The sequence below is a fragment of the Podarcis vaucheri genome, assembly GCF_965113315.1.
Source record: "Podarcis vaucheri genome assembly, chromosome: 9".
In the NCBI taxonomy this organism is placed as follows: domain Eukaryota; kingdom Metazoa; phylum Chordata; class Lepidosauria; order Squamata; family Lacertidae; genus Podarcis; species Podarcis vaucheri.
Window position 1 is genome coordinate 45,482,930 of NC_138767.1, and position 26,030 is coordinate 45,508,959.

Below are 26,030 nucleotides of genomic sequence, written 5' to 3' on the forward strand. Positions count from 1 at the left end.
TCATCTGTACATTATGCAGGAAGTTTTTTTTTTTTGTAAAGGGGAATGCTAGTTTTATAAGTTTGCATAAGCAAACAAACAAAGAAAGCAATTTTAGTGGACAAATGTTCAAAGTAACGTTTTCTTCCAACCAAAATATTACCATTTTTTATCACTGCTAGGTGTTCCTGTTTATGTTATTGTTAGGAAAGGCATGATGTGAGTATTTGGCTGTTCACTTATCTGATATAATCTGTTCTCTTCAAGAGCAAAATACACATTGCCAACCTTTTGTTATCTAATTTCCCGACTGCAGTACAGTATTGAGTCCTGCCAAACTTGCTTACATATTAGAAGTGCTCGCTATTGCCTTAGTTATCTCTTCCTGGTAGTCTGCATCCTGCCACTTAGCTGGAAGTCTCCCTCACAAACAAACACCCCACATACACACACACTCATTCATGCTTCCTACTTACAATTTTTTAAAAACTGGAGTCACGTGCAGAAACAATAAACTAGCACATGCAGGGGAAAATCAGACATATCCTCAATGTTGGGCTCCCCCCTCCAAAATCATATTTCTTAGTGTTAAAAATATCTAATAAAATAGAAGAATCTGCGAAAATGTGGGGAAAGTGTCAGATTCTTAGTTTCTGGTGTTGTTTTTCTAGAGTCAGGTCTTTAGATATTGGCCATACGAAGAGCTGAAGAAACCTTTTGAATTTATTAGTATCAGCATCAGTTTGTTTTAGTACATATAGAAGTAAGTCCCTGGGGTTTAGCTGGTCCTGATGTTGTGGAATGGTTATACTCTGAGTCATGGGTCAGCAAACTTTTTCAGTAGGGGGCTGGTCCACTGTCCCTCAGACCTTGTGGGGGTCTGGACTATATTTTGAAAAAAAGAAAGAAAAAAAGAACAATTTCCTGTGTCCCACAAATAACCCAGAGATGCATTTTAAATAAAAGCACACATTCTGCTCATATAAAAACACCAGGCAGGCCCCACTAATAACCCGGAGATACATTTTAAATAAAAGCACACATACTACTCATGTAAAAACACGCTGATTTCCGGACCGTCCGCAGGCCGGATTTAGAAGGTGATTGGGCCGGCTCCAGCTCCCGGGCCGTAGTTTGCCTACCCATGCTCTGAGTAGTGACTAAGAGTTGAAACAGGTAAGTTGTGCTTTTTTTTTTTTTTGGAGGGGGGCGAATCCTAGAAGAGAATAGATGTCCATAATTCAGCATCTCTGTAGTTGGGAAAACACGAATGTGTCCTGAGTAACTTTATGGGCTTGTTCCTTCCACCTCAGCACTAGGAAATTCTTTGCATGCACCATGGAATCGTGCAGCTGGAATGTTACTGGCCTTTGTAGTGAATGGGTTGGCTGTTGCTTGGCCAAAGTTTCATGTACACAGTAGAGCTCTGTGGACTTTTCGGCCACAGCCCGATTATTTGTTTTGATGAGGTTTTTAAATTTAATAACTTGATAGCTATGTTGGGGTTTTTTGGTTTTTTTTGCCACTGAGTTTGTACAACAAAATAAGAAATTGTTGCTTTACTTATAGCTTGCCTCCAGATGTTTTAGTTCATACTGGATTTGTCTTTATTTGTTGTTTCCTGAGAATTATTGCTGTATATTTAAAAAATCTGAAATCAATACAGTATAGCAAATTATATTATCATGAAATGTCTAAATGAAGATGCAGATTAGAATTCTACACGCTTAAGCACACTTAAAACAAAATCTTGGTTTTATGGAGGTTAAATAAAATTGATTAGATCTTTGATTGATCCAGATCACTGCCTGTGTAGTTAAATTAATTTGGGGTAAATAATGTTGGGATAATATCCCCTTCAGTGCCAGGTTGCTACATTTTTTGAAAAAAATATGAACCAATTCCTATGCCCCACAAGTAACCCAGAGATGCATTTTAAATAAAAGCACATATTCTACTCATGTAAAAACACGCTGATTCCTGGACCATCTGCGGGCCGGATTGAGAAGGTGATTGGGCCGCATTCGGTCCCCGGGCCTTAGGTTGCCTACCCCTGTTCTAGTTGGTTAATTGGTTCGGCAACTTCCATGCATTTGACGTGTGATGCTAATTACTGTCCCCAAGAGTTAAATAATAACTAATCAGAGGCAGCTACAGTTGCAAATGGCAACAAAAAGGAAGAGGAGCAGGTTTGCTCAAGTGTGTTGCAGGTAGACATACTCTTTGTAATGAAGTGAGAGCAGTAGTTTACTTGCTCGCCGTAACAAATAAGAAAGTTTTGAGAATTTAAATTCTAGATTAAAACTGATTACTTAATTGAGAAGGGGATTGTAACAAAAACACTGGGGCCTAATTTGAATAGTAGAGTGCCTGATATCTGGTGGGCAATCTCATCCTTTATTTCCACACTGTGGCTGCAGACCAAATCACCTGTCAGGAGAGTTGTGAGATTCAGGTGAGGGTGAGATGCCTTGCCAATCCCAGCAGGTGTATAAGAGGCCTTCGCCAAGACCCCCGTGATCTACCAGGATCAGCCGGGGATCTACCAGCAGACAATGATCTACTGGTTGGACATCCCTTTATAGAGTATTGAAATGTGCCATTTTTTATATAAAAATATTACTATACATCATCCATATATCAACAAATGTTGCTGCCATAAGACAGGTAGTGAGTCATAATTGTTTAAACAGTTTCCCCATCATATTCCCCTTCATTCCTCTCTGGTGTTATGATAGCGGATTGCATGCAGTATTGACAAAGGGGGTAAGTATCAGAGGAAAATTGGCATAATGCTCGTCTAAAGAATGTCTAGCTTTGAAGGCATTTCTGTAATGTAGGAGTGGTGTGAATCCAACTGCTAAAAGAGCAGAAAGAGGAGATGTTTTTAAAAAGTATGTTTGGAGGAAGATTACGAGGATAAAATAAAGTTGCCTAATGTGCACTTTAATCTTGTATCATTTTACAGTATTTAATGGGTATTGTTGGCATCCATCTGTCTCAAGAGACAATGGAGTGCGCTTCTGGGATTAAAGTCAAACTGCTGTTTTTTGTTACCAAAGTGTGCAAGACTGAGCAGTGTGTATGAGGGTCCTGGGCTGACTCCATTGCCTACCCACAGCTGGTTTCGCCATCCACTTGAAGCTGTTTCCCAAAGCATGGCCATTGCTGGATGCCAACAGCTTCTAGGAGCCACAAGTGAGAGCTGAGTGCGCAGTGGGGACCAGTGGTGGACAAACTACACCAGAAGACGTATCGGAGCATCATGATTTATTGCTGCTGTAGCAAGAAAACACTAGACTGCTGGCCATTTTATTTATTTTTAAGAAAGAGATGTACCAAGGGCAGTTTGTACAACCTTAGCTTTCATTTAGATAGACTTGTTTAGACATCTTTTAGTAAAAAAAAAGGTTGTGGTGGATAAACTTTCAAAACAAAAGCCAAAAGATTAGATTGTACCAGTTAATCATTGGGATCAGCAGTTTCTGAGCTTCAATAAATCGTAGTGATGGAAGGGAGCCAAATAAAGCAATGCGCTGCCTTAAGACGGGATATCCTACAGAAAAGCTTGGCTGCCAAAGTCTTGGAAACCTTCAGCAAAGGTGATGCCTCCTCAAATCCTCAAAGCATTATTGCCAGCATACACTTATAACTAGGAAGTTTAAAAGCATTCTGTCACACGGGTTTCAGTGGGTAGAGGGTAAGAGTATTATTATTGTTGTTTATTTTTGCACACCCTGTTTCTCTACTGTTTTTCTTTAGAGAAAAGCATTTTCAGTTACCCTATCCTTTCCAGAAGATTTATCTCATTCATCACTGTTATTTGTAGCTCTGGTCTGAATCCTTTGCATCTTCTTAAGCTCTGGTTCCCAGAACCGAATACATTATTCTTAAATTTAGCTTGATATGCAAACTTACACTGCAGGAGCATTCATTTCAACGGGACTGGCTTCTGAGTAAACATGCTTTGGCACGGATTGCAGATGTCTTATCACAACTTCCTTTCATAACTTTACCAAAAACTATGCTCAACCCGCCCGTCCCCCACTTCTAACAGGGCAGAGGGAATCGGAGCTGTGTGATTCCCTTATTCTCTTCCTTTGACGATGTCATAAGGATTTCTCTCTGGTTGCACCCCCCCCCCCATTGAGGCAAATCAAGATTTTGGGGAGTTGCATTTTTGTGCACTGATGCATTAAATATATCAGTGAGCATTGCTGTGTGCTCCTGGTCATCTTAATTGATTATGATAATACCAGATGACCCTAAAAGCAGTCTCTGCTAATGCAGACATACCAAAGATGCCATTCTTGAAAAGCTCCATTAACTTTATGGGACAACTACTTTTGACAGAGCCAGTAGGAAGACTGCTAAAACAGGTGAACAGATTAGATTAGACATGATGTGTTTTCTGAAGGTAATATTTTTCACCTGATTTTGCTTTGTAAAGAAACCCTTCACAGCTCAGACCTTGTTTAGTATGGTTTTCCTTTTGAGATAGTTATTTATTCAGCATTAGACTTACAGGTGTTGTAGGGAATGCAAAGTTTTCTGTTCACAACTCATTAAAACCATGGAATGGATGTAATAAGGAAACTTATTCTGTATTTTTATTATATTTAAAAACATACATGCTGCCTTTCAAAGTAAAAATTTCCCCCCTAGGCATCTTATGATCAATGTAATTGAAACTTTTTAGCCCCTCATGCTTTATAAACAGAACAGGATAGATTCCCACATAGCATATATAGCATATAATTCATTGGCATAGGGTACAGAGATGACCATTGGTTAATATGGCTTTAAAAGGGGATTATATACATTCCCATAAGGCTCTTAAAAGATACAGGCTCTGGTAACTAAATGTCCTGTAAAAATAATAAAGTTATGTATTTCAAAAGTTTTGATAAGCACTGGCAGGGAGATGGCTATTTGAACCTGCTAATCTATAGCAAAATAAATTTTAATCTGAAAAATTATGGGTATGGGAATCTTGCTGCAACAGACACATTATGTTTCCTATATCTTCAGGAAGGCAATCTTAGCAAGAAGGATGAACTTTTCCCTGTGTCTGGTGTGAAGCAAAAGGCTACAGGAAGCTAAAATGTAGACTCATCCCCAGTTTAGCAATGGATTTTGTTTGGTCCTACACCTTTATTTATTGGATGCAACCTTTTCACCTTAATAAGCATCCTGCTGGGGGGGGGGAGCTTTAACGTTTTCTTGCCAGATACCCTGTCTTTGTAAAAGAGTGTTCACGTATAGCAGGAGTTTGCAAATAGCTCCCCTGAGATCATGGGAAATTTTTTAAAATGTGAAATAAACCTGCCATGACATTATCGTGCTGATGGAAAACAAACTTGTGGAAATTAACACTCAGGTGTATTCATGGAATAATATTCCTTAGTGTTTGAATTTCCACTTTCCTTTTCCTGTACATGATGGGGTGGCCAGGGGTGAGTGGAAGAATTATTGCCCTGCTCATTTAGCTTGTCTATATCAGCTTCCAGCTCCTCTTCCTTGCCTTAGGCTTTCTTCTACGGTTCTCTTCCAGACTGGAGAAGGGTCAGAAACGCTCACAGGAACTTGCACATTTACAGGAAGCCTTTCTCTTTTTCCTGAGGAACATTCCCTCCTGCTCTGTGCCACATTGCAAGCTGCTTTTTCCGTTCCTGGAGCAGCCTGTGAAATAGTATAAAGGAGCTGTTGAATGGAGGAGCAAGATGAGGGAAGCACACTATTAATGCATGCTTCCCTGGGTCGCAGCCAATATCTCTTGCTCCCTTCCTCTTATTTGCCTTCTTGCATCCGCTACTCCATGAGCACTCCCAAGACTGTGCTGTTCCCAAAGTTATTCCTCCCAGTTCCATCTTCCTATGTGATGTTCCTTATTAATTTCTTCAGTTTCCACAGCCTTCAAATAATAGCAGTTTTTGTTCCCACACATTTTATCAGAATTTACTGCTACATTTTTTTACAATATAGCACCATTGTTAAAGACAGCCCAAAGCTCTATGAATCTACATATTCTCCAGGTCAACTCTGTACATCTGACATGCCACTTTAACATTTAGGCACTGCTTAATTTATTCTGTGTATCTGAAGAAGTGTGCATGCACACGAAAGCTCATACCAAGAACTAACTTAGTTGGTCTTTAAGGTGCTACTGGAAGGAATTTTTTTATTTTAATTTATTCTACATTACTGAAAAAACACCGGGAATCTGGCATCCCAAATCAGTAGAATCCTTTTATTAATTTCTTACATTTATACATGCATTTAAACATCATTTGACACACATTTCTTAATATATTATTAGTTTTCTAGGCAGCATAATTCTTAGATCTGCCAGAAATGTGAGCAGTAGCTAGCAATTTGGAAAGCCTTTCAGCACTTCAATTCTCTTAGAAATGCTGCTTAGTTTATCTCTTAAGTATAATGTTGCCTGATTAGCACTGATAAGTTAAATTCTTGTTACCAAGTTGCCGAGATAGAATTCACTTCCTTTCAACATTTACCCAAGGAGTTTTAGCATTAACAATCTGTCTTTCTGTAAATTTGGCTTTCCTCTTCCTGAATTAACACACATGCTGTTTACTGATGGAAACATGACATGAAACACTGCTATCAGTTAAATACCTTCAGCAAACACTTTGGAACAATACACATGCCCTTTTCACAAGGTAGCACTTTTAACTTAATGAATTAAGGTGATGCTGTCCACCCACACAAGTACCATCCAGACTAATCTGTTTTTCTTAATTATATTGTTACTGAACCCTTCCCTCGAAATAATGTAAGTGAACATTTTTTAAAAACCCTAAACCTGAAGTAGACAAAAAATTGCAATACATTCATCTAGAACCATAACTGAACACTGTCATCAGTTAAGATAGACCTTCATAGAGTTAATGGTCATATAAAAAGATCTGTATCCACTTGAGAAACACTATTCAAAAGAATTATTGTTTATCAATTATTGTACATTTTTAAAATCAACACTACTCTTGAGCTACTCCTGTTCAGTGTAACTGGCTTGATTGAAAGAATTTTTGGGTGGATTATGTATTCACATTTTTTGTTAATACATTGAACTGCAATGCCATGATAGGAAGACCCCCCTTTTCCAAGGAACATATCTGTGTACTGAAAAGCAAGTTATATTTTGTTTTATGTGGGCGGAAAAAAGCAGAGGCAAAGCCAGAATCTCTTCCTCATTGCAAACTCCTGTTGACAGAGGTTCTGGCCCACATCTGTTATTCTTGTAAGGTGGTTTAAGTCTACTGCTAGTATGTTTTTAAAAATGTCTTCTTTTTCACTTCAATAATTTACCAAAAAGAAACACTTTCTTCTCACAATATTGCATCATATATTTCACAGTCGTGAAGTCGAAATCTGAGAGGAACTTCAGTGAGTGTGTGAAAATTGTGTGGCACAGTGAGCTGTGCAGGCAAGGACAGCTGCTATATAGCATCTATAGTTGAACTTAAGAGGTCGAAAGGAACCTTGAAAAGTCAGCGTTCTTGGAAGGTAGATGGGAGTAATGAGAGTTCATACACATGAAGCTGAATACTTCATGCCAGTGCTGTTTATAGAAATTTTATTTTTAGGGAAAATATTTCAGAAATAAATATTTAAATGTAAAGCTCCACCCTTCCCTAGATGAATAAGGAAACAAGATGGAATGAATTTATGGATTACTTTTATGTTAAGCTATAGCATGGGTAGGCAAACTAAGGCCTGGGGGCCAGATCCGGCCCAATCGCCTTCTAAATCTGGCCCGCGGACGGTCCGGGAATCAGTGTGTTTTTACATGAGTAGCATGTGTGTTTTTATTTAAAATGCATTTCTGGGTTATTTGTGGGGCATAGGAATTCGTTCATTTCCCCCCTTCAAAATATAGTCCGGCCTCCTACAAGGTCTGAGGGACAGTGGACCGGCCCCCTACTGAAAAAGTTTGCTGACCCCTGACCTACAGGGTTGTGTGGATAATTTCTGGTGGGGTAAAAGACACCGTTGTTTAGCAGCTTCTGTGGACCACATTGATGCCCTTGGAAATGTTAATTGCAATCCGTTGTTCTTTGTTTTTCCTGAGTGGCCATGAAGTGCATCTTATGATCTTTTTAACACATTGGAAACTTAATATCTCTCCCAAACCTCCCTATACTATCTTTTCTCTTGTGCTCAGGGCCAGAACTCCAGAGAGTTTTCAACCTGGAGGTTGTCACTGCCAGTAACTAGGTGGTCTGGAAACCTTGTGGGAGGCAAATACACAGCAAATTACTGGCTTCATAAAAGCCCCAGTAACTTTTCATAAAAGCTCCAGTAACTTTCCGTACAAATCCAAACAAATAAAGCTCTATATGAGAATTATTTGCCAGTGAGCAAGTCATACAGAAATAAAATACACAAATTTTAGGTTTTGTTTTGTTTTGGGGTGGTTTTTTGTTTTTTTGTTTACATTTACAGCCAGATTTAATACATGCATTTTTCTGAATTGCCACTGTCCTCCTTCAGCAGAGCAGGATTTCCCCTTTCCCTTTTTGGAAGTCTTTGAAAGATTTCACATCTATATATACTGTTTCTGATTGTTCTTTTTTTAGAGGTGCAGAAAAGCAGTGCCTCCAATACAAAGATCTTATGTTACATTAGCAAAAGTGTTTTCTGTTATATTATTTATACACTTATAAATTCTTTAGGCACTGCAGCATTCTGTGTGGAATGGGCTGCAGGAAGGAAAACGGGATAAGGTGGCATCATGTTCAGACCATAATAAGGAGGAGGAGACTATGAAAAGCATCTGGTAAAAAGTAGCACAAGGCATCATATGCTAATATTGGGTTATATAGCAGACCCACTGAACTGAATGGGCATTGAATTCAATGGATGTATCCGGAATGTAGAATTAGCAAGATACAACCCATTGGAGAACTCTTAATAGCCTCTTAATTTATTAGAATTCTTAATTAATAATTTTAAGGCTACATTTCCCCCCAACATCTTAGATCTAGCCATGAAACGCTACTAAATGAGCCCCACTTAAAGACAAGTTCCATTTGAGTTTGGAGCAGGCGATTCTCACAGGGTACATGCATTGTGGAATAATCCCAGCTAAGAAGAATTTGGATTTGATATCCCGCTTTATCACTACCCGAAGGAGTCTCAAAGTGGCTAACATTCTCCTTTCCCTTCCTCCCCCACAACAAACACTCTGTGAGGTGAGTGGGGCTGAGAGACTTCAGAGAAGCATGACTAGCCCAAGGTCACCCAGCAGCTGCATGTGGAGGAGTGGGGACGTGAACTTGGTTCCCCAGATTACGAGTCTACCGCTCTTAACCACTACACCACACTGGCTCTTGTTTTGTGTTTTACTGGAGGGTCTCCCTGGTTCACTGTATCCGAACCTGCAGCAGGGTTTTTGGATTTTTGTTGAAAAGTAAGGAAGAAATGGCTGAGTTTCTTCCTTGTATATGGCAGCAGTAGGCCTCTGTTTAACGAACTCTCGCTAGAGCTATGCAGGCATGGCAGACTTTGCGACAGGCGATCTCAGCAGTATGGAAGATACCAATACCGTCACAGAGGTTTTGATATTTCAATTTTGTTACTGTTCAAACTGATTGTTTTTTTTTTTTTTGGGGGGGGAGGATTTTATTTTCTTGTAAATTGCTTTGGGGGCACTTGTTAGGGCCAAAAGGTGATATAAAATGCTTTACCATGTAAAATAAAGATATAGAAACTATATTGGAGTAAATTTAAGCACAATCAGATGAGACTTACCGGTACTTCCTCCTAGTCAGCCTGCATAGGACCATACTGCTTGATTACTGATAGTAAATTGTCTCTATTCCAGCATGATTCTAACCCTGTGGTGGAATTTGGCAGTTCGCTTGCTATATTCGTGTGTGCTGTTTTCCATGTGTGCTGTTACTAATACGTGTAAGTTTTGGCTGCACTCAACCTCCTGTTTACTGTGCACTGTGTTTCCAGTGTTGGGTTTTTCATCCATGTTCACACAGCAGCATGTTATCTAAAATGCATATGTATCCTATACTTTGATACTACTGTTTGATATGTGTTCCTCAAACCAGCTTCACACCCCCTTGGAGTCCTTAAGCTATTCCTAATTTGTCTCTAGGCAAAGTGTGAACATCTTTTCATGGGGTAAATACATTCCCAAGCCCTTCAATGTCCTTGGTGTGTACACAAACAGAAACTAATCTGCCACTAATGTAACTGTGCTGATGTGAACAGCTGGGGCTGAGGACTAAAAAACCCAGCTGTACTGTGTTCTAAGGTGGTAACATGAACACGCCCTTAGAATTAGGATGGTTGACTGTACACGTTCTGCTTTAGCTAACCTTGTAATAGATAGATAGTTGGCCTATAGTGTGTATTAAAATTATATGTTTTACAGCAAGGGTGAAAGTGCAAAAGGTGCCTATGGTTGCAACCTGCTCACTAAAAAGGATGTTGCTTAGGACACTTGGTATTTATCACGATTTTGGTTTAGAAGTCTATGCAGCTACTGAGCAAAGGTCACCAGTCCATTGTACCTATTGAATGCTTTTTGCAACTTGATGGCAATTTGTACGGCTGGCCATCTCTGTGGTTATCTAGTTAACTGTATTATAGTTTGGGCTACCTGAGAAACTAGAAACAGGTTTGATAAAAATAGGCAACTTCGTTTGGGAGTTTCAGTTATTATGAACAACAATTCATGTTTCATGTTTGTACCTGCTTGGCATTTATAGTTGGGAGTTGTATGAAAGGAAAAATCAATAAGATAATTTTAACAAAGTCCCTGCCCTGTTAATATGATACGTTGTTCTAAAAACACATAAGAGGAGAATGTCAATTTACAAATGGAAAGTGATTCAGTTATCAGGAGAAAATTATATTTTTGTGCTTCTGTGATGGAATTAATAACAATGAGGCAAAGAAAAATCAATAGACTATTCAGTTATATTTCACAATAAACAATTACATAATCCTGGGGGGTATTTCTCATGTTTCTGATGTACATCTCATTTTTCCCAGGGCAAGCAGAAAATCAGTACCTCTAGGCTTGTATGAACCGGGTGAACTTCCAAACTTTTTTTAATCAACTGACATACATAATACAAAATATTTTTAAGATCCCTTCTCTTTTGATAACAGGTAGCAATAGAGAGCAATTTTTTAAAAAATGATAAAGTTAAAATGAGGTCAAGACAGCCATACAGAAATAGAGAAGTGCTAAGGGCTAATTTAAGATCTTCTGTGGGTTAAAAAAGAAAACCACTAGGGAAAATGTGTATCTACATATGCATCTCCCATATAACATCTAGCTTGTGTAGATGGCCCAATGGGTGGGGCTCAAACAACATCTTCCAGCCTGTGGGTCATGAGACACAAGTGGGTTGTGAAGCCTGTGCAAATTGGTTGTGGGCTTTATAAGCAATCCCAAAGTAATTATTGATTGTAACCCTTAATGAGAGTCCCATGGACTGCAAGAAGATCCAACCTATCCATTCTGAAGGAAATCAGCCCTGAGTTCTCACTGGAAGGACAGATCATGAAGCTGAGGCTCCAATACTTTGGCCACCTCATGAGAAGAGAAGACTCCCTGGAAAAGACCCTGATGTTGGGAAAGATGGAGGGCACAAGGAAAAGGGGATGACAGAGGACGAGATGGCTGGATAGTGTTCTCAATGCTACAAACATGAGTTTGACCAAACTGCAGGAGGCAGTGGAAGACAGGAGTGCCTGGCGTGCTCTGGTCCATGGGGTCATGAAGAGTTGGACACGGCTAAATGACTAAACAACAACAATGATGAATACTTCTTACACCTTTTTGTTTTGTTGTCTTATTATAATGCCATGTTGATATTTGTAACCAAACACCAGGAAGGCTGAATCTTGGGAACTCCTCTCTGGGGCAGATCCAGTGATGGTTCACCCCAAGCTGCTCATAGAGGCAGTTGTTTCAGTGACTATTTCAGCTCACCTCCAATGCACAGGAGCTGCCTTTGATTGGGCTAGATGAAGTACTTCATGAAGTATTTACCAATGCCGTGAAAATTGTAAACTTTCTCAACACCAGTTCGCTCAGTGCATGTGTGTCTGAAATCTTATGTTTGGAGGTGGATTCTGAACATGTACGCTTACAACTTCACACAGATGTTTGTTGGCTGTCAAGGGGCCGTGTGCTGCAGAGACTCTTTGAGTTACACAAGTACATGTGTTTCTTTTGATCAAGAAGTCCTGACTTGCAAATAATTTAGCCAAGACAATTGGCTAGCAAAGTTAGCATACCACACTGACATGTTTTGTAATCTGAATGACTTGAACTTAAGCCTACAAGGCTGAAACAAAAAGATCTTTGTACATGCCACAACTTTCATGAGAAAAATTGAGTTCTGGGCAGTTTGGGTTTGGCAGAGGACAATGGATTCTTTTACATGCTTGATAGAATTTCTTGTTTCACTTGACGATAAAGAAAGTGAGATTAAAACTAACATTAAGCAAACAATCACGAGCCATTTGAATTTGCCGCATGGAAAATTTATCAGCTGAAGAAACGGGAGTACGTGCAAAGCACACTTGCAACTGATGCTGCAAAATTGTCTTTGTGAAAAAAGAACTACAGATTGGAACTGTCTTGTGATAGGGTCTTCACAGATAATATTTTGGATGTGAGGTTATCTGAATGCTAGGTTGATGTTACCATTGAGTATCTTGAGCCTGGTGATGAAGCAGTATCTGTGCTGCTGTCATTTGGTAATACCGTATTTTCCCGTCTATAGGACGCCCCCGTGTATAAGACACCTCCCCCTATTTTAGGGGACTCAATTTTAGGAAAATGAGGGAAGATGGCCCAAAGTTGTTGAGCCTCTCCCCCCACACAGCTGGGGGCAGGAAACACTTCCTAGATTGTTTCCTGCATGCAGCGGCATTGGGGGAATTTGTGTTCCCGCCAGCTATTATGCTCCGATGCCACCGCATGCAGGAAACAACCCAGGGAGCGCCCGCCGCACGCAGCGGCATTGGGGGAAGTTGCACTCCCACCAATGAGCTGGCTGGTGGTGTACCGCTTCTCTCGCCCCGCCCATACCACTATCCATGTATTGGATGACCCCAGTTTTTTGATGTAAATTTTGAGTAAAAAAACCCTTGTCCAATACACAGAAAAATATGGTATATATCTTTGTGAGACAGGTTTTTCATCAGTGGCTGCTATAAAGATGAAATACAGAAGCAGGGTGTGTACCACTAATGATCTGAGACAGTTTGACAACCATCAAACCCCATACTGACCTTAAAAATGCAGGCCCAGCCATCCTACTTACAGTTGCCAAAATAGACTTCATAGTTAATAAAGTTTTTCTCTCTTTCATTGTTTGTTGTATCTAACACTGCTTTTGTAACCTTACGTTTTAAGGATAATTTTTATAGCTTATGAAGTGATATCCTGCAGTCAAATGGTTGATGTACTTACATTCTCATAAACGAAACTGTGAATAGCTTTGTAAGTGCTATAAGTATTCCAACAAATTCCACTGCCTTTCTGCTATCTCAGGAAGCAAGTGGTGTCCAAGAATGAGTTTTTTTCTGTCATATTTCATCTCTGGAACACTCTCACTGTAAGGCTTGCTAAGAGGCAACTGTGTTCTCCTTTCAGTGCTTAAGTGAATACATTTTTTGCGTTTCTGCGCATTTTTATCTGCTTCTGCTAGTTTTTATCAGCTTCTGTTGCTCATCTTTGTGCTTTATTTTATACATGTTTATCAACACTTGATTATTTTATGATCATAAATTTCCCTCTGTGTGGAAATCTCTAGTAAAAGGTGAAAGATTAATGCAAAGTGAACAGAAACCAGAGTACAGCTTATTAAATTTTAGGTTACTGCTTTTATTGGTGAAATTCACCTATAACATATAGAAAGAAAATCTGCCTCAATTATCATTGGGGGGGGGGTAAGAATAGGAAATGAAGAATCCCCAAGGCTCATAGCTGCAGTTCTCAAAAAAGGATGTCTGTCAAGAATTTAGTATAAAGTACTCTTTTTGTCTCATATATCCTTTAAATCTCAGATTAATGGCGTTAAAGCATCTAACTTCAGACTGAATGTCATGTCCTTGCATAGTATTCTATGTTACAAAGCAGATTAGAAAACCCAGTGCTCAGTGAACAAAGGGCAGCCACCTATGTGACAATGAGCTCACTTTAATGAGGAATGCAGAAACATTTGCTTAAAAGGAAAAATATATTAAAATCAGATTTTAACAAATCTTCTTCCCTTAATGAATGTGTAAGTTATCCTCCCATATCAAATCTGATTTGCTCATCTGTGGGCCAGGCTGGTAGTTAATTAATAATTGTACTTCTTGGTACCACATTATTATTTTAATTTTATTCCGGCGCATAAGGAGGGGAGGTTTAACCTTACCCTTCTGTCTCTAGCAACAAGCCTGATGAAAATTTGCCCTCTAATGTACTGAAATTAGCATGTGGGGACAATCTCCTGTTGATGTAAAGGGGAGCACTTTCTTTGCTAATGTTATATAATGCCTTGATGTCAGACAGGGGCTTTATGTACATTTGTAGATTTACAGGTGATACATTAACCGTCTTATAGAAACACACGCTATTAATAAATGAAAACAGGAACTACTTTTAGACATAGTAGCTATTGGCTTCACAGTCAACTTGGTTGATTTATTCAAGTTAGGGGTTTGTTGTTGCTTTTTACTGAAATTGTATAAAATGCCTGCAACTTGAATGAACGCTTAAGTATGAAGCATCTGCTATGTCTGTTTCCTAGTTCTAGCAGCTGTTTCACGTAGGTGGCAACTTAAACACAATGGTTTATTTCTGCTGCGGCTTTTGTTCATTCTTTTGCTCACAGCTTGTTAAAGCCATGAAATGGGTTTTTGTTTTGCTTTGTTTGTTTCTGTGTGCAAGGAGCAATCATAAACCGGTGAAACTTTTCTGCCTAAATCTTTGCCCAGAGATCACCTAGTAAGGTTACCAGCTCACCGGTAACAATCGTACATTGAATTCTGGTGATTAACAGAATTAGGAACTTCCATTTGGGTAAATGGGTGTTGGATTTTACCCCAAGGTAGCCAAACACTGTTAGATCTTTTCCTCCCCCTTTTACATTGGGGATTGGTTTGATTTTATACCCTGCTCTCCCTTCCAAAGGATCCCAGGAAGGAAGGATCTCTCCTCGTATTGACAAGAAGTTATTGGGGGGGGGGAGCAGAATCCCATGGTTAAGGCATCTCTTCCCTGAACACTGATTTATAAAGATTATTGCCTTTCCTAGAGCAATACATTAGTCAAGGAAGCCACACTGGAATGGCTACTATTGCTCATAGTTTTGGAAAACACCACAGTGTTAAAGCAGGGAGAGCATAGATTGTGTATTGGTATGAATGTGGTGCTGAATGGGACAGTGTTTCCAGCTTGCCATATTTTTCACTCCGTAAGACGCACCAGACCATAAGACGCACCTAGTTTTTGGAGGAGGAAAACAAGAAAAAAAATATTCTGAATCTCAGAAGCCAGAACAATGAGAGGAAAATACCACTGCACAGCGAAAGCAGTGATCCCTCTTGCTGTTCTGACTTCTGGGATAGTTGCGCAGCCTGCATCTGCTCCATAAGATGCACACACATATCCCCTTACTTTTTAGGAGGGGAAAAGTGAGTCTTGTAGAGCAAAAAATACAGTATATTACCATGTCGGTGCTTGATGAGACTTTCGACGGGTTATACCAGGCACAATGTTGTTGTCTTTGACAGATGCAATTTGAGATCATGTGTGCCAGGTCATCAAGAACTCACTTTGCAACTTTGGGCTACTCCAAAATGATGAGGAAAAATACTTACTATTTGCCAATCATCTTGTTCAGTGAAACATTCTGCTCCGTTATATCAGGCAGGCAACAGAAAGAGGATGTTAGTTGAGTATACGGCTAGGTTGCATTGGGTTGAGTGGGGCCCTAGTTTGCACACCTGTCTTATTCATGGACATCTGTGTTAGCTTTCCAGGTTCTTGGCACTTTTAAAATGCTCTTTCAAACAGAAGCATGTCAGTGAACCCTGTTGAAGGTGGTCCTTTAATGCAGCAGTTACCTTTTGGGAGACCTGAGCTTCCTCAGTTGTTGTAGAAGAGGAGCTATGTGTATCTTAAATATTGTATCCACTCAGAAACTGCTGAGGTAATATAATATGAGGTAGGTCAAAGTTTTATTTTTTCCACAAATTATGATTTTATCAGCTTTTCCTAGACTAAATTGTGAACTTGACATGATCCAACAGACACAAAAGGTGTTGGCAATTTCCCATAATTATAAAAATAATAATTGAAAAGGCCATTTATTTTCAGACCAACTTCTGATATGTAACAACTCTGGTGATGTCTGAATGTTTAAGTTAGCAATTATATGGTGCCAGGCATCTGCATTTTTCTTTCTTTAAAGGTGAACTGGGTTTGAATAGTATGCATGGCTAAAAGCTAGTATTTGAGAATGGCAGTACTTTGTATCACAAAAATACTGAAGATCTGTGTTAATGGATTTTACCATGAATTGCTCTTTTGAAAGAAAGATTACTTATGAGGTGGTGAATCTTATAATTTTCTGAACTAAAGATAGCATGGATTCAACTTCAGTTTATTATAAGCTGTATTAATAGCCTTTGCCAATATACAGTGGTGCCTCGCAAGACGAAATGAATCCGTTCCGCGAGTCTCTTCGTCTAGCGGTTTTTTCGTCTTGCGAAGCAACCCTATTAGCGGCTTAGCGGATTAGCGCTTTTAGTGGTTTAGCGGCTGTTAAAGGCTTAGCGGCTATTAAAGGCTTAGCGGATTAGCGGCTAAAAGGCTATTAGCAGCTTAGCGGCTTAGCAAAAGGGGGGAAGCGAAAAAAAAATCGGAACACTCGCAAGACGTTTTTGTCTTGCAAAGCAAGCCCATAGGGAAAATCGTCTTGCGAAGCAGCTCAAAAACGGAAAACCCTTTTGTCTAGCGGGTTTTCCATCTTGCGAGGCATTCGTCTTGCGGGGCACCACTGTACAGAGCTCCGCTTACTGAACACTGTCCTAGAAGACCTTTATTATGAAATTATAAATTTCCTAGCCTAAGTTAAACTTCCAAGCACTTATCTGTAGTTAGTAGATATGTAAGCATTTACAATTTTGGTGCAAAAGTCCTATAATTATTTTGACTTCCAGGGCACTTCTCATCTCAGTGACTTCTCATCTTAATTATCATCTGTTTACACTATGCCATTTTCCTATCAGAAAAGACTATTCTACCTTAATATTGGCACAAGATTAGTCTTCCAGCTTCATTTAATGAACTCATACTCTTTAACATTTCTCCACTGAAAATAGAGATGTCTCATTCCATACAGATAACTTTACTATATTTATACCCCACACATCTTACTGGGTTGCCCCAGCCACCCTGGGCAGCTTTTTAATATATATAAAAACATAATAAAACATTTAAAAAATCTTCCCTATACAGGATTGCCTTCAGACAGCTCAGGAGCCAAATAACTCCATACCCTCCAACATTTCTCCAATGTAAACAGGGACATCCTAAGGAAAAGTGGAACATTCCAGGATCAAATCAGAAACCGGGACCGCTTCTCTAAATCAGGGATGTCCCTGGAAAATAGGGACACTTGGAGGGTTTATCAACGCCTTGCTTTACTGTTCACTCTTTAGCATGTTAAACCTGTTATATGACTTCTTATGTTCAAGAAAGGCCTGAAAGACTATGCAGTTATTAATTAGACCTGCTATATAGAGGCTTCCAGTTATGCTATGCTCCTTCCTCCATACTTCTTCTTAAATAGTTTTCATAAATGTGCCCAAATTGCCCTTCAGCCTCTCATTCTGGCAAATGGCATTTCCATTTACAAAACCACAAGCTACAGCCTGCTCTATAAGAGGGAAGGGCAAAGGGAGACAAGCAAACCTGGCAACCCAGCCCCACTTTCTTCTTAACTCAATCACCACCATCTTGTGAATTTTTCCACTCTCCCCACCACTGCCCTCATCCCCACCCTCACCCTTGCTGTCTTCCCTAACAGCCCTTTAAGCTGAGGAACTGAATCTGAATTGGAAAAAATAATAACGAGAGCTTTGTTTTAAGCTAGAATTTGGGTAAAGCCTTCAAGAGTGTGTGTCTGGTAGAGAGGGTTGGTTGTGGAATCACAGTTAGAGGAGGCTCAGTGCATCACAGAGAGGGACAGAAAGTCTGAGGGGGAAACGAGGCGAAGGTGATATTGAACTTTATATTTAAAGCAGAATAGCTGTTACCAGTGCTTTTTTCCTGAAGGTACGCAGGGGTACACATACCCCTAAGCATTTGTACTTTTGAATCTTTTATTTTTGTCCATTTACTGTATTTATTTTCCCCAATTTGAACTATAAAATGGTGATATTGTTGAGTCAAAATGAGAGAACCTCTAAACATTTTTTAAAGAAAGAAAGCACTGGCTGCTACGGAACTTTAAATAGACAGTTATGTTAGATCAGAAAAGGGGAAAGATAAGAACCCTATACAGTCATGCTTCGGGTTGCGCGATTTCGGGTTGCGCACCGTGTTTTGGATCCCCTCCAAAATTTTGGGGTTACACGCTAATGAAGCTCCTTGTCTTTAGGTTATGTTTTCTCCTTAACTACCAAACTGAACTTTTAACCTCCTGTGCAGTACGGATAAATGTTCTTATTGAAATATCTACAAGGGGTCACAGTGTGTGTATGGCATTGACCACATAGCTGGAATGTACGTGCATGCAAGAAAGATAAAACTGAGAAAGCTTAAAAGGACTCCCTTCCTAACTGTGAAAACGTTAGGAGAAATATGAATTTATTTCTTTATATCTCAGTACCCCTGCAGTGTAGGTATTCTGGCACTTTCCCAAAAGAATAAAGAAAATAAAGAAAAGCAATTCGCTCTCCCTGGGGAGCGGACAAGACTGGGCACGTGCTTGATCTCTTAATTTCAAACGTACTCACTACAAATGAAAATAGTTAAATTACTGTAGATTTGCTTTCACCTCCAAGTCAGTATTATCTGGCTTCTTGCCCTTTCTGTGCTTTTAGCTATTTTAGAATATCAAGTTTTTATACTTGGTGGAATATGTCAATCAAACTGGGATGCCGAACTGTATCTCATTTCAAGAATGTAAGTGAGGCTGGAGACATATTGAGCATGATTTGTTCTTCTTCGTTGCCTTCCTCTGTGAAATAAGGGATGATGGGCAAATGTTGCAGACATTCCTAAACAAGAGCAAACATAATTATCAGCAAATGAAAGAAAGTCTAACCCAGTACAGCCAGCTCTTATTATAATTACTTGATGAGAGAGATTGATAAACAGCAGGATTGTAGGTAAATTAAAACTATAGGCATTCTGCTTTATGTAATATGAATGTCTAAAAGTTTTAATTTGCCTACGGTCCTGCTCTTTATCGATCTTACTCATCAAGTAATAAAAAGTTATATTTTCTATTGTTTTCTGCATTTTTTATTGCACAATCAGAATTGATTTTGCAATGGGGTAAATAAAGTTTGAGTTTTAGAAAGTTAAAAGCTTTTTCAGTATGCTTGATGAGGACATTAAATTATGAAATGTTTCTTAAAAGTTGGGGTAGTGTTTGGCTGAATCTACACATGTATAAATAACCCTGTGATAATTCTTTTTTTTTAAAAAAACACACGTTTACAAATATATATGGAATTTCTCATTAGCTCACCATTGCCATCTAGCGTCACTTTTGTATAACATGCTTAAAACTCATTTAAAATGTTATATTTACAGCTGTATAACTGAGTCCTTGGTCTGTTGCTAAGTTCCCAATATGGTACCTGTGGGCATCATTGCATCCCCAGACATTTCTCTGATGCTAGTCAAGGCTCCCAGTCCCTCCCATTACTTTTTTTTTTTTACTGGTGTTTTCGTTGTCTGCTTGAGAAGGTTTCTTCTTTGTGGGGGTACTGTCAGCTTTTTCTGTGCTTTATTTGTTTTTTTGGGTGCAGATGTTTTGCCTGTGGTTGGTTGTTCTAAGCACCACTAGTTTTTATGAAAAGTGTATTTTGAGATATCCACTACAGTTTCTTAGACTTCAAAAGTCCTCCCAGGGCCAAAATGTTGTTTGTGGCACCGGTCTATTGAGTTTTGAAGATGTGAGAAAGTTGAGTCTGAAGGGCACACTCTTTGGGAGGTGTTCTTGAATTACTTTGCTCAAGAGGTAAAATGCATTATACTAGTAGTTACAGTTAGAAAGCAACATTGGGAATGAAATTAAGAAAGGTTGGATTTTGCAAGAAATTTTTCAAAAAGGATGGAGTGACAAGAAAACAGTATAATTGTGTCAGCTATGAAATTTACTGAGTGTGTGAGGAAATGTACAGCAATACTTCGTTCAGCTCCAGCCTATTTTGCCTGCTGGTGGACTCTGAATTTCACCATAGCTTCTCAAAAAGTCTTCTGTTAAAGAATTCTCTTCTTCTTACCTCTTTGGTAAGTGGTTATTAGGCATGAGAGGTGAATCAGATACTCTTAATGGGTTTCTTTAAAAAGAAACAGTTTCTCCCTAAGTGGAGAAAACAAGCAAAAACAAAGCATCCAAAATCTTTTTTGAAAATGTCAGCTTTGTGATTAAAGTAATTAATTAAAATACTTCCTTCCCTCCTCTGTCACAACCTCTTCAACCTGTTACTTATGTTTAATATTAAAAAGACTTTTCAGTAACACACACAAACACGTGTGTGTGTGTGTGTATGTAATATTGTTTATATACCGTATGTATATGTTTCCCAGATATTTATTTATAGGTCATACAATCCAAAACAGAACTAAATTCACACAAGACAATTGATTTAAATGGGCTACAGTATATTTAATTCTGTGCTAGAATATGGCCATAGTGTTTAGTCAATGTTTGTGCAATTCTGCTCTTAATATATTTAAAGTAAGCTCTCTTTTTGTATTTAAAGCTGTCTTTTGGGGAGATATTGCCTTAGATGATGAAGACTTAAAAATGTTTCATATTGACAGAACAATTGATCTTACGCAACATTCAAATGAAAGACTTGGACATAATACAGGTAAGTTGCTAAATATTTTGGTTTATTAAAATGTAACCAGTGTTCCGTCATGAGCACTTGCAATAGATTTGTTTTCTTATGGAGCAAAAAATCCCATATGCATAAAGATATTTATTCAAAACATTTATGTCCCACCTTCATGTTGCATATAGCAATTGCCTACAATAAACACAACTATAATCACAGTACAGTATCGTAAAGCACAATTCAAAATGAGAGCTTGAGAAAGAATCAGTTTGAGAGATCACAGTGATAAAGTCAGACAAGCACATAAGCTTGTTGGTATAAAATACTGTTTTACCCGTCATGGAAATGTCATCAGGGGTGGGGCAGGTTGATCTCTTGCAGCAGGAACTTGCAGAATCTAAGTGCTATGGAGAAGGCTATCCTGTTTCATACCTGCTAACTGAATTTCTGGTAGTGACCTCTCTCCTGTGACTTGAAGGTATGGGGAAGCTAATGAAGGTAGGAATGATCTTTTAGGTATTCTGATCCCACCCACTTCCCCCAAAATTCAGTCTTTAAAGAATATAACCAGCACTTTGACAGTGATGTTGCTGTACAATTCATTCAGATTAGCTGGCTCCAAGTGACTTTCCATCACCAAACATTTGATGTAAATGGTTCAACCTTTACCTGACTATGGGCCTCGTTGTTTTGTTAATTCTGTGCTCCCTAGGTACAAAGACTAGGAATAAATCAGCATTTCTCCCAATGCAGTGGTGTCAAAAGTAGAGTTCTCCAAGGTTCAATATCAGGACCTGATCTTTTTAATTTCTTCATAAATGACTGGAAGTTAGGGGTGAGCAATAAAGTAACCAAGTTGGGTGGACTCACCAAAGTTCATACAAAACATTCTCCTTCTGAGTGTGTTGTCTGGGGATTAAGTGGAGACAAAAATGACCTTCTATACCATGCCTACCACGTGCATAAGGACCAGGGAAAACATTTTAGATACCTACAGGGCTTTCCATGCGAAGAAATGCTGAGAACAGTTTGTTAATGCACAGTACAGCTGTGTAAATATCCAGCTTACGTTAACAAGCCTGGGAAGTACAGTGTGATGATGAGGAAACTGCAGGCCATCCTTATTAGTGAGTGTCGACTGTAACGGAGAGGATCTGATCTATGCTGCACCCCAGATATATGCAGAAAGAAGCAGAGAGCAGCTTGGATGAAATTCATATCCTCATTCCACTTTCCCATGACCTGCCAACAAAGTCTGTTTGGTGTGTGAAACAGAAACCAATTCTATTTCAAGCCAACCCCATACCTGATGGTTGATAAGGATATATGCACTAGGCAATCCCTAGCTTTTTGTCCATACTTTAGACATGGGCAGGAGAATATATTTCTGTGTTTCTGCTTTGGAGAAGCTGTTGGATGTCGCATACCTACTTGAATCAGCACCAGTAAACCACAGAGCCCAGGACTTGCCAATCAGAAGGTCGGCGGTTCAAATCCCCGTGACGGGGTGAGCTCCTGTTGCTCAGTCCCAGCTCCTGCCAACCTAGCAGTTCGAAAGCACGAAGTGCAAGTAGATAAATAGGTACTGCTCCAGCGGGAAGGTAAACGCCGTTTCCGTGCGCTGCTCTGGTTCACCAGAAGCGGCTTAGTCAGGCTGGCCACATGACCCGGAAGCTGTACGCCGGCTCCCTTGGCCAATAAAGTGAGATGAGCACCGCAACCCTGGACCTAATGGTCCACGACTGGACCTAATGGTCAGGGGTCCCTTTACCTTTACCTTTAATAACCTCTGCAATTGGATCAATTTCCTTGGATAGAAACAGCGAAGGAAAATAATCTCAACTACGGTTCCATTCTACTTACCTGTTTATAACTAAGGCAGAGCCCAAATTTTAAATGTTCAAACTATTGACTTGAATTAAATGAAACAAATGAAAATGGATGGGCAAAACTGGGAGCTTATTTCTGTGGTGTTGTCCTGCAGATCATAACCGAGAGCAGGGGAGGACCAGAGAAGCTCAACAGATGAGCAGGACCACGGATAGCTCCCTGTGGAGCTGTGTGCTTTCTGGCCAAAGCCAGGGCGGCACTCGAGACAGGATTTGGAAGGAAATTGCAGTCTTAAGTAGTCATGCTGCACCTATTATTCCTCTAAAGAATGGCTGGTAAAGAGGCTGCACACCCTATTATTGAGGTCTGGCTGCAGTGGAGGAGGTGACCCTCCTGTTGCTCTTAAAGATGGCATGGAGGTCAAAACGGGTTTTCTTGCACTGTCAAGCATGCTCCTTGAATAATGGGCGAGATAAATGGATTGACAAATTGGTAAAAATTGGTAAGAGACTGTGGTTTTTTTTTTTTTTTGGTTAGGTGCTTTTCTCTCTGTCTCTTTCTCTATTTTCCTTTCCCATCTGTGCCAGCAGTAGCACTTATTTCAGATACCATCAGCTGCAAGTTGCTGTCTCCCATCCCCTGAATGTAGTGTTGACCAATCCCATGCCACCATATCCCATGCCTTTGAATGATAGGGACATTCTGGGGGGAAATGTCAGCCAATAAGAGCAGATTTTACTTACTTACTCACTTGCCAGCTTACATGCTATCCCTCCTTTCCTTCAAAGGAGCCCAGGGCAGCAAACACATTAAAACTAAAACAATGCAATTGAAACATTTAAAAACAACCTTCTAAAAGCAATCATCTGCTCTCAAATAATAACATCTGAGTTGCCAGGGACAGGCCTTTCAGCCATCAAATGCCTGGGATTTGGCATTGGGGGTAAGTTTGCTGTTCACCCCCGAAATTTGTCCCATGCCTGAAAAGCAGCGCCGTAATTTCCTATTAAAACCAATTCAGCCTCAAGTTTCTTCCCTCCTTTACGAGCTTTTTCCTTTACACCGTGGCTGGCTGGACAGTTCTGCATCACAACTGCCGTGTACGCAATGTTCTTCCCTGCCATACAGCCTTGAAACAAGTTACCTTTCATCCAAAGAGAACTGCGTAGGAGCGGTGCAACAAAGCACAGTCTTCGCCTTAAGAGCTGAAGGTGTTTTTGTGCAATTCATAATAGATAGAGATTTGTTTCATCAGTTAAGTAATGCCAGAATGAGTTTTTAATAGAAAAAAATGCCCCGAGACAAATTCTTTAGAACTTCCATAATTATATCCCTGATTTATTAACATGAAATCTGCGTACAGCATGCAAACAATTATAAAGCACTAATCTGTGCTAACATGTTTACATTGTTAGCAGTGGAGTCTAATTCAAAGAAAATATATCTGTTTACTTCTCTGGGAAACACTTCCAACTGCTGCTGTGATGTCTTTTTATACTAACAACCATGTAACTGTTGACTCAGGGCAGGACTTTGGGTCCCATTGAGAAGTGACACCCAAAATGTAGCAGGTCAGCTGCCTATTCCTGCATTGGAGAGGGTCAGACTAGATGTCCCTCAGGGTCACTTCCAGAGCTATAAATCTATTATCTATATTTTGAAGTAAGTGCAGTAGTACATATAATCATATAAAGAGGATGTAAGACTATTCAAAGTAGTAGTAGTAGTAATAATAATAATAATAATAATAATAATAATAATAATAATAATAATAATAATTTATTAACTTATACCCCGCCCATCTGGCTGGGTTTTCCCAGGCACTCTGGGTGGCTTCCAACAGGAGATTAAAAATACATTAAAACATCAGTCATTAAAAAGCTTCCCTAAACAGGGCTGCCTTCAGATGTCTTCTAAAAGTCTGGTAGTTGTTGTTCTCTTTGACATCTGGTGGGAGGGCGTTCCACAGGGCGGGCACCACTACCGAGAAGGCCCTCTGCCTGGTTCCCTGTAACTTGGCTTCTCACACTGAGGGAACCGCCAGAAGGCCCTCGGCGCTGGACCTCAGTGTCCAGGCCGAACAAAGTATGTGAAGTAGTGCACTTTCATATCTAAAGAGAGCCCACCTCCATCCCCCAATAAGACAGTTGTAGCATTTGTTGTTGTTTAGTCGTTTAGTCGTGTCCGACTCTTCGTGACCCCATGGACCAGAGCACGCCAGGCACTTCTGTCCTCCACTGCCTCCCGCAGCTTGGTCAAACTTATGCTGGTAGCTGTCCAACCATCTCGTCCTCTGTCGTCCCCTTCTCCTTGTGCCCTCCATCTTTCCCAACATCAGGGTCTTTTCCAAGGAGTCTTCTTTTCTCTTGAGGTGGCCAAAGTATTGGAGCCTCAGCTTCACGATCTGTCCTTCCAGTGAGCACTCAGGGCTGATTTCCTTCAGAATGGAGAGGTTTGATCCTCTTGCAGTCCATGGGACTCTCAGGGGTCTCCTCCAGCACCATAGAAGTTGTAGTATAAGATCACGTAACTATTCTGCTTGTCTCAGTCACGATTCACCTGGAAGATGCTGCTGGTGGGGAGAAAGCACTTCATTTTCTTCTCCTCTGGCCAAATGAATTGCCAAGTGACCAGGATTAAATGGCCTGACCTGCTCTTCCTTCTTTAACAGCACCATGATATTCAGAGATCAGAAAGTTTATCTTTCTACAGTATGGGAGAGAAATATTATCACCTCAGAATATCTGCAACCTGCTGTTCAAAGCATAGCTAGAATTGCCAGTTCAATCCGTTTCCCCAATCCATGGGAATTTTTTAAAAAAGTAATTTTTAGAGTTCTGCCTTCTGGTCAATTAACAATAATAATGAATGTACTATTTTTACACTTTCTTGTCATTTTTTTTGCTTATCTTTTCTTAAAATCACCTGTTTGTTCTAAGTAGTAGAATCTTTTGATCTTTTTAAAGATCTGGATTTAAATGTTAATAGATTCAGTTAATTCCACCCACCCTCACCACAACAAGTAGTTTTAATTAGCTTTGAACTGTTTCACAGCCTAATTTTGCTGACAGATAAACACAGCAAGGTGAATCACTTCTCAGACTTGAACATAAGTGATTATTTTGTTTAGCCTGCATTCT

General features: G+C 39.7%; 1 protein-coding gene across 2 annotated transcripts in view; it reads left to right on the plus strand.

Moving 5' to 3' along the window:
- TLL1 (tolloid like 1) overlaps positions 1-26,030 on the plus strand; it is a 121,126-nt gene that overhangs the window by 34,681 nt on the left and 60,415 nt on the right. For both annotated transcript variants that reach the window (XM_082237197.1, XM_082237195.1), the window contains exon 3: positions 20,983-21,093. In XM_082237197.1, coding sequence (XP_082093323.1) covers positions 20,983-21,093 — 111 coding nt within the window. The remainder of the gene's footprint in view (positions 1-20,982; positions 21,094-26,030) is intronic.